General features: G+C 42.3%; 1 protein-coding gene across 5 annotated transcripts; it reads left to right on the forward strand.

The window, feature by feature from the left end:
* Nucleotides 1-144: 144 nt before the first annotated feature.
* On the forward strand, nt 145-7,869 carry flad1 (flavin adenine dinucleotide synthetase 1). 5 transcript variants are annotated; one of them, XM_075465547.1, is made up of 11 exons: nt 145-480; nt 1,881-1,971; nt 3,447-3,615; nt 4,088-4,465; nt 4,637-4,750; nt 4,839-5,106; nt 5,378-5,519; nt 5,836-5,934; nt 6,124-6,313; nt 7,340-7,413; nt 7,503-7,869. In XM_075465547.1, the coding sequence occupies exons 2-11, from the start codon at nt 1,964-1,966 to the stop codon at nt 7,636-7,638; spliced, it is 1,578 nt and encodes a 525-aa protein (XP_075321662.1). In that variant the 5' UTR covers nt 145-480; nt 1,881-1,963; the 3' UTR covers nt 7,639-7,869. The 5 variants fall into 5 exon arrangements, with proteins under 5 accessions (XP_075321662.1, XP_075321660.1, XP_075321663.1 ...); XM_075465545.1 differs by having other exon boundaries at nt 149-480; nt 5,372-5,519; XM_075465546.1 differs by lacking the exon at nt 145-480 and adding an exon at nt 501-733 and having other exon boundaries at nt 5,372-5,519.
* Nucleotides 7,870-8,675: the final 806 nt, after the last annotated feature.

The raw sequence follows: 8,675 nt of genomic DNA on the forward strand, positions 1-8,675 counted from the left end.
TGCTCCACCCTCAGGTCGAGAAAGTAATGGTGTACAAATGAGAGAAGTGAAAGACTTGACTCCTCCTACCAGCAGGGGGTACGCGAGTTACACTTATCTGTCTATATTCAAGCAGAAGAAGGTGTTTCCTAGCATTATGTTGCATCCTCTAGCCCTTGTCCTCGTAACAACGTTTTTCTTTTTAGCTGTTGACTTGCAGATCGATAACATGTCGTCACCAGTAGTGCAGTTAATATTCTAGGATTTTACTTCCTATAAGAAACATATTATTACAGATAATAATACTGCTCGGGGTACTACCGGTACTGCATAGGGTTTCCGCTAATGTAAACTTGCTGACTGCTAAATCCCACCTACTCAAATATGATTGGCTCTCACACATGTCTTGTAACGGAATCTCCTTTGCGATTGGATTGTAACTTTCGAGTCATCTGTCGTCACAGCTATTAGGATACGTAACGAGGACATATGCGTCTTGAAGTAAGTTACCCCGGTTTTAGTGGTTTAAACAGTTTGTTTATCAAATGTACATCGGTAGCAAGGGAAATCGTAGACAACGTATAGTTGAGTTAGTCAGTATACTTGAATACCAACATACATTTAGGTTGATGTCTGTGTCCCTCAGCTAGGGTGAAGTAAACTAGCAAGGAGACTTATCACAGCTCAGATTTGTCATAGAAGTACAGAACGCTGCCATTGACATTCCGACTATGTAGCACTTTGTGTTACGAAGGTAAATTTATGGACATTTGTTTGATTTAATTTCGTCCTGTCTATTAACTGGCATGACCTGCATTTAAGACTGTATTGTCAGGTGTACAACTGAATGTTCAGTTTATTATACGATAGTCAAGAGTGTGGTCATGGGGTCAGGGTTGAGAGTCCTGCATTTGACCAGCGCATGTCCAGTAGTCCTGTAAAACTTTGCTCTTTTATTCTTCACTTCCTCACAAGTCACTCATAATGATCGGAGACAGAGGTGTTATTCAAGGAGAAGTACTACTGCGGCCTAAAATTACACGGTTATAGCTCAATGTTCTGCAGCTCAGTCTCACTACTGTAAAACTTTGCAGATGTGATGAGGTAAATTTCATGTTCCAAAATAACTTTTTTTGAGAGAAACAGACAGCCCCTCTGACTCTGGTTTCATGACATTGTCAATATCCATGCATCAATAGCAATGTGTGGCCATAACTTTTACAATCATTATGGGTTGTAAAAGATTATTTGAACAGTTTCTAATCAATCTTCAGTCAATTAAGTAACAGTTCAGACTCTTCGTCTGTACAAAATTTAGTTTATGACAAAGCATTATATTACAGAGGCATAACCCTTCTGAATATTTTGCATATCAGCATTTTTATTTGTAAAATAACGTGCACTTTTACAGTATTTATCACAATATGTTCCTCTGACATGTAGTGTAGTAGAAGCATGTGTTTTTTGGAAATTATACAGTACTCTGATTTTGCACTAAAGCAATAATACTTGGCTACGTTTTACCACTCCAACATGTTCCATGACAGCCACTTTATCAGCTTAATTTCAGCATGTTTCTCTGCCACTTCAGTCATTTACTCTGGAGTTAAGTGTCCTTGTTGTCTTTGTTTCCGCTGTTATCCTGCACGTGTGTCGTACCTGCTTCAAAATGACTAACTGAAAGACCACATTTAAAACAGGTAATATATTCCACAGAGATAAATTGACTTTAATCCGAGGGCAATATGTTAAATGCTCCAACTCCACACCCAGAAAGTAGATTTGTGATGCCGAGTAAGCTCTGTGCAGCTGAAATACACAAACTTTTGACCGTTTCTCCACCTTTTTGCCCCCTTTTTCTTTCTGTCTCTACTCTGTTCTTTAATGCGCCTCTTCCCAAGACACCCCCTGATAGGAAGCGAATTATGAAGGAGAGGAGGGCCTGAGCTTGATTGAAACATTTTTGGATGGTCCATTCGGATCCATGTTGATGTAAGCATCATTATGCACGATTACATGACAAGAGAAAAACAAACCAACAAAAACTATTGTGTGTCAGTTTCACCTCAACCGAACATTTAAAATGCACGTAAACAGCTTCTTTGTTAGATGGCGAAACACTTGAGAAAACATGACTGAAAATTATCCATTTAAGACGTCGAATATAAGTATAAAATCCGTTTTATTTTTTTCTCAAATTCCTTTTTTTTTGTGAATCCTGTTTTTTTTACTACCAAAAACAGTGTGTTTTTACATGCAAATCACTAAAGTATACACAAATTAAATAGACATTAAACCTAAATTTAAAAGTGAAAACATTTTTTTTCCTCTATACATCAAAACTGCATCAAAAACAAGAAGCAAGTAATGACACTTTAGTTGACTTGTCATAAAACAACAACCAAGCATTTTAAACTTATTCAAATTTAACTTAAACAAGTTTCTTAAAGGGAAAGTTCCTGTTTTTCTAAACCTGGACCTTATTTCTAGCTGTATATACGTTCATTTACTCATTGATAGCATTTTGGTGTCACTCGGAGTAGTTTGGACGCTATTTAGATCATTCGAGAGCATTATAACGGGAGTAAGGCCAATGCAGCCTCTAAATAAGGCATGAAACTTTTAAAAGCTTTTTTTTTAAAGCGGCTCCCTTTAAGCTGTAGGACTAGTTAGTCCTAGTGAGTTGTACCTTGTCAATTTTCAATTGAGTGCTGGTAGAACAACAGTTCACCTGTCACATAAACGTAATTTTGGTATTGCTCCGCCATGCATGCTTACATTGTTTTGAAGGGGGAGGGCTCAGTCTGTGGAGGGGGCTTGTTGTGCCACCCAGATTTGGTTTCCTCCGTGCAGCTTTCTCCAACATACGTTCCTCTTCCGCACAAAAACAGCATTTCAGTCAAATTGTGTCAAATTCCGCGATATTCCGCGTTAAAAAATAGATCCCGTTTTAATCGGCCAATTCCGCGATTCCATGATCGCGGAAATGATAGTGCCCGAGTTAAATAGCCCAGTTGTGCTCTAACGGTAGCTCGAGTCAACTGTGCGTGTAACCGTGCTGAGTGTTTGCAATTGTGAGAGAAATTGAATGAAAGGCAACTGGACTTCTTGTCCTGGTTTTTGAGGACATTTTCACCCCCCACCTGAAAGGTTTCCACAGTTCAAGCTTTCTGTTGGGGAGAGAAGAAGTCCATTTGCCTTCCATTCAAGCTCTTTGGATTACCATCACCTGGCTTATCAACAATCTACACCAACACATGATAGTTTGACGACACAGGAGCATTTTGTGAGTATGAAAGTATTAAGCATAATACAGAGAATAATAAAATCTTTGTTCACACTTTAACATACTTTACATCATATTTTCTGCTTATATGCTTTGCTAAAGAGCTTTTTGTTGACCAGAGAGACTAGTATTGATACTTGATCCATTACAGTGTTCAGTGATTTTATTCTGTGTTTCTTAGCTTTTCCTTACCCAATCTGAGCAGAGCAGTGGTGCGTGCGAGGAGACTGGCGGCACAACTGAGCACAGCAGCCATGTCCACTAACAACGCAAGCTCCGGCTCGTCCTTTCCAGCCAACGGTGACGCTCCCACTGCGGCCATTCTCATCATTGGAGATGAGATTCTCAAGGTGATTTCATGTTCATGGCTTTGTGTGACTTTTAGGTTTCTGTGTGAGTGACAGTACCCCGCTCTTTGAAAGGTTGTGGAACACCTCCCTCTCAACTACTTTATGGACTTGAATGTATTGGATATTTTTAACATATGCTCCTTCATCAGTATGCTTGGGCTCATATGGCCTCTTATCCCGTCTCGTGGTCACATTTCACAAGTCCAGGAAAACCTTGTGGGGGCTGTTTGATGTGGCGGTGATGCTTTCTTTCAGAATGACAGTTTTTCTTTCTTATTTCTTGACTGGACATGATTTAAACATGAAAGTATTTTGATCGTGTCCAGTGTCACGCCTTACCCTCAAAATATGCCCACTCTGAGTCCTTGAATTTCATTAAGCAGGAGTCTGGAGTTTTTAAAAAGCCCTTGAATTTGATGCCTGAGTGAAAGTGGAAACTGTGCCATGAAACTTAACTGTGCGCTTCTTTCAGGGTTACACTGTGGACACCAACAGCACTTTTCTAACACGAGCACTTAGGAGACTTGGTGTGTCTGTGCAGCGCATCACAGTCATACCAGATATACAAGACGTCATAGCCAAAGAGGTGGTCCTCCTCTCCTCAAAATATACACACCTCTTTACGTCAGGGGGTGTAGGCCCCACTCATGATGACGTCACCATGGAGAGCATCGCCATGGCGTTCAAAGAGGAGCTGTATCTCCATCCTGAGCTCACCAAGCTAGTTGAAGAATTTTTCGGGGTGACGGACAAAAACAGTCCAGCTATGAAGTTGGCCATGGTGCCTCGCTCAACTAAACTCAACTTTGGAATTGACCCTCAGACTGGGCAACCACAGCGCTACCCGGTGGTAAGTGAAACCAGGAAAAAGGCGACTAGCATAACAGAAATTAAATAGAAACCAAACCGGAAGTGATCAATATTCACTTCTAACTGCTGTGTTTTGGCTATTTCACTCGGCTTGAATGGGCACTTTTTACCATATCTATGCTCACATGATCCTTTGTTTACCCTGTCATAGGTCAGTGTGCGTAATGTGTACGTGTTTCCTGGGATCCCAGCTTTGATGGAGAGGTCGTTCACTGGACTGGAGCACCTCTTTTCTGCCGCAGGAACCACTTTCCACTCTCGTGAGGTAACACAACGGCCCTATGAATGATTTACAGTTCTGAAATCTGTGTTTTAACAGTGCAACTTCGCTCACCTTAAATGCGTTTTCTCAGGTGTTTGTCGATGCAGACGAAACAGAGATTGCACCTGTGCTGACCAAACTGCAGGCCAGTTGGAGCAAAAGGGTGTCTCTCGGCTCCTACCCCGACTGGTTGAGCAACTATAGCAAAGTCAAACTTGTCTTGGACTCAGACAGCCAGGAGGAAGTAGACAAAGCACGACTCCAGCTGATAGATGAGCTACCCAAGGGTAGCGTGGTGTCCTTAGTCAAAGACTCGGTGTCCATCGCCACCGTGGACGTGTACAAACTATCCAACAATGGTGAGAGCATGAAGAAGTCTCACAGTGAAGGAAGTAAAAAATGTTAACATGAGTTGGGAAATTATGGTGGAGGATAAAAAGAAAACTTGCTGTGAGATTGAATTGAGAAGAAAACGATGTATGAATGACTTTGATATGATAAACTACCAGCAGTTAATTTTACTCTGAATTAGACATCAAAACGAGGGATGACTGAAGATGTGGCTATTAGCGTTTGAGTACATTCACTGTAAGGCTTCCTCTCACTGCGGAGTTCTTTCCGCAGGCACAGAGCTGGGCAACAAAGTCAAGTCTGCACTGAAAACAATAGAAGCTGCACTGGATCAGTATTCCTCCGAGCAAATCTGCGTTGGCTTCAATGGAGGCAAAGACTGCACAGCTCTGCTTCATCTCTACTACGCTGCAATGAAACGGTAACGGGAGGACGAGGAATTGTTTAAAAAAAAAAAAAAAAAGAATGACCGGAGAGATAAGAGATGAAAAATAGAAATCAACTGCATAACGAGATCATTTCAGCACCGTGGGGTAGGGAACATCTTACCGTGATATAAGTGGAGGAAAAATGAGTTCAAAGATTTACTAGTGAGGATATCTTAGACGGGGCTACTCGTTTTTTTTTTTTTTTTTTTCCTTTTACTTGGTCGACTGCGCTTCACATACCGATTCATCTAATCTCTTGCTGTGCTGCTGTTATTTGCTTTCTATTTCCACTTTGTCTGCCACTCTCAGGCGGTATCCAGATGGAAAAGAGAAGGTCAAAGCTCTGTATATCCGTGTTGTATCTCCGTTCCCTGAAATGGAGCGATTCCTCCAAGACACGTCAAAAAGGTGAGCTGTTATTGGAGCACGTTTGGGGGGGAAATTCACTCTTATGTTGAAAAACAAACAATAAAAGATTTTTTTTTTTTTTTTTGCATATTCACGATAGTTTTAGGTGTTACCAGTGCGATTGGCATCAAGATTTTCTGCTAAAAAGGTTGTCCTAACCCTCTCCGTTTGCACACGTGTCTCCCAAAGATATGACTTGGAGCTGATCTCCGTGGAGGGCAGCATTCGGCAGGCGCTGAACGAGTTGCAGGAAAGAAGGCCGGAGTTAAAAGCTGTCCTGATGGGGACCAGGAGAAGTGACCCCTATTCACTCACACTCACACCCATGTGTCCCACTGACCCCGGCTGGCCAGACTACATGAGAGTCAACCCGCTTCTGGTAAGACCAACACACCAGTTATGCAGGCATGCTGTTATCATATGTTGTCAAGAGTCAAGAGTCTCGTTTAGAGCCATGGGATATATGCTTGTCTCTGTCATTATGTCGAGATTGTCACCTGCCAAAATAAAGGCAAAATGCCACAAAAGTTTTTTATGAGTCAAACAGAAAGCTCAGGGCTCACTTTGTGCGTTAGTAAGATTTGGAATTCGCTTCTTTATTTCCCTTATTTATCTATTTCCAGAACAACTAGTGCTCCATTAGTATCCGTTGCATTTTTAAAGTGTAGAGTGTGATTTGATACTGGACGATTTTTAAGATACTTCACGTATCTTAAAAATCTGTTGTTAACATTTAAATTGCACTCGGAGATGATGCAGATCATTTTGCACCAATGAGGGAAAGCTGATACCGCATGCAGAAGCTGACCAATCGGAGCAGAGAAAACGTCTGGCTCTAGTCACTCCTGGCTTCTGGGTTTTTTTTTTTTAAAGGAGTCGCATAAATATGGGGAAGCAAACAGAACCCCATTAGCTTTTATGTGGGAAATGTTTCTGGCAGTAAATGTAGGGGCATTCATCACACTACCTGCATTGTAATCTGCAGCCCAACAATAGAACTTCATTTGTAAAGTTCTGCTCCCAAAAGTTGCCCCTCTCCACACATTCACACAGGCCTCACCTACAGTATTAATATCGCTTTCTATTGCAACACCAAATGCAAATGTCAGCCCGTATCTTACAACAGAAGCTACTGTATCACTATTGTACTGAAATTCATCAGACTCTATAAGATTTCCATTATGTTGTCGGAGATCTACATCGTTGCTCTTTCACGTGTTTAGTCAGTTTGACGAATGAACGAGCAGAAGAAAGACGGTGTCACCTGCTCCGTTTGCGGTCTACCTCATTAAGGTCATGCATGCAACTCTTCATCTTGAGAACATCTCAGAGGACCCCACAGAGACTGACTTACTCTAGATTGAACAACGCTGGTTGAGTTGGATACTTTCTCACACTCTTACAGGACTGGACCTATCATGACATCTGGTCATTTTTGAGGACGTTATTTGTGCCCTACTGTGTCCTCTACGATAAAGGGTAAGAAAATTCCGCATCCTTTCTTTCTGCTTGTGGCATGAACAGTATGACAGCAAACCTTTTGGTGTCACGTTTCTGTCCGCCCGCAGGTACACGTCACTCGGCAGCATGGACAACACCTGCCGGAACGCTGCGCTGCAGACGGTGGATGAGAGAGGCGTGACGCGGTACAAACCAGCCCACCTCCTGGAAAATGAAGAGGAGGAGCGAAACTCCCGTGCCTAACGTCGTCTCTGTTCTTAGCGCATCACCTGTTGCTCATGGAGCCTTCCGTTTTATCTTCAGGTGTCTGATTACCATCCACCTTTAACTCAAAGCGAAGGCATTTCACTTCATCTTGTGAGTTTTTACTAAAGACTGACCGTGTCTGACACGAATGAGGCAGCACTGAAAGTGTGTGTCTAGTGTATTGGCCGTTCTGTTGAATAAAACATCAGCCTGTCTGTGTTTTTTTGCTATTGTCCTGTTCCTTTAAGACGGCTCTCGCACACAGTTAACAAATCTGCAGGATTTTAAACGCAGCTCTTGGCTTGTTTTATTTATGGATCCATTCTTCTTGTTTCTAAATCAAATAATCCACTCATAGAGGTTGCTGCTATTAAACTGCATTCGTAAATTATGTGAAAAGGCTTTTTGTCAAGGTGAGAAAATGGGGTTTTAGAAACTCTGCGGGCACTAGCGTGGACGCAGTGCTGAAGGTCACCCAGCAGGCTGATATTATTCTGTGTCTCAGTGAAAATCCAGAGACTGCAGCCTGTTCAACTCGGCCTCTCTTTCATCTCTGCTGCAGTTCTCCTTGTGGACCTCACGGGCGCGTTGTTCTCACGTTTTCCATTTAGCACTGGTGATTACAATAAATTACCTTCTCTGTTTCCAGACATGATTGAATCCAGGCTCATCGATCCGCGCTCTCCCTCTCCCCGCCTGGAGATTAGTCACCGCGGCACGGCGGGGATCGATACCGGCCGATCTAATAAAGCGGGTCGCTTACGAGGCCACCTCGGGACTGCACACACTGTTACACCAGCAATTACCACTTCTAGCCTGCTCCACATACCCCCTAACTTATCTGTCCGGGCTTCACGCCTTGCTTGATTCATTAATAATAACAGTAATAAAAGAGGCAATGAACAGAGGCTTCATAATCACAGCACAAATGTTATGGTGTGTGTTTTGGTGGTGCGGCAAACACACCGGGACATTGTCTGGAATGATATTTGGAAGAAAATGATGTCATAGACTTGCAGTGTGTTTGCTGCTCA

The sequence above is a fragment of the Odontesthes bonariensis genome, chromosome 5 (genome assembly GCF_027942865.1).
Source record: "Odontesthes bonariensis isolate fOdoBon6 chromosome 5, fOdoBon6.hap1, whole genome shotgun sequence".
NCBI lineage: Eukaryota > Metazoa > Chordata > Actinopteri > Atheriniformes > Atherinopsidae > Odontesthes > Odontesthes bonariensis.

Excerpts from the sequence above, each read along its gene's own strand:
- flad1 (XM_075465545.1), top strand. Across the intron at positions 4,466-4,636 it reads AACCACAGCGCTACCCGGTG|GTCAGTGTGCGTAATGTGTA; the intron begins GTAAGTGAAACC and ends ACCCTGTCATAG. Across the intron at positions 5,520-5,835 it reads TACTACGCTGCAATGAAACG|GCGGTATCCAGATGGAAAAG; the intron begins GTAACGGGAGGA and ends TGCCACTCTCAG.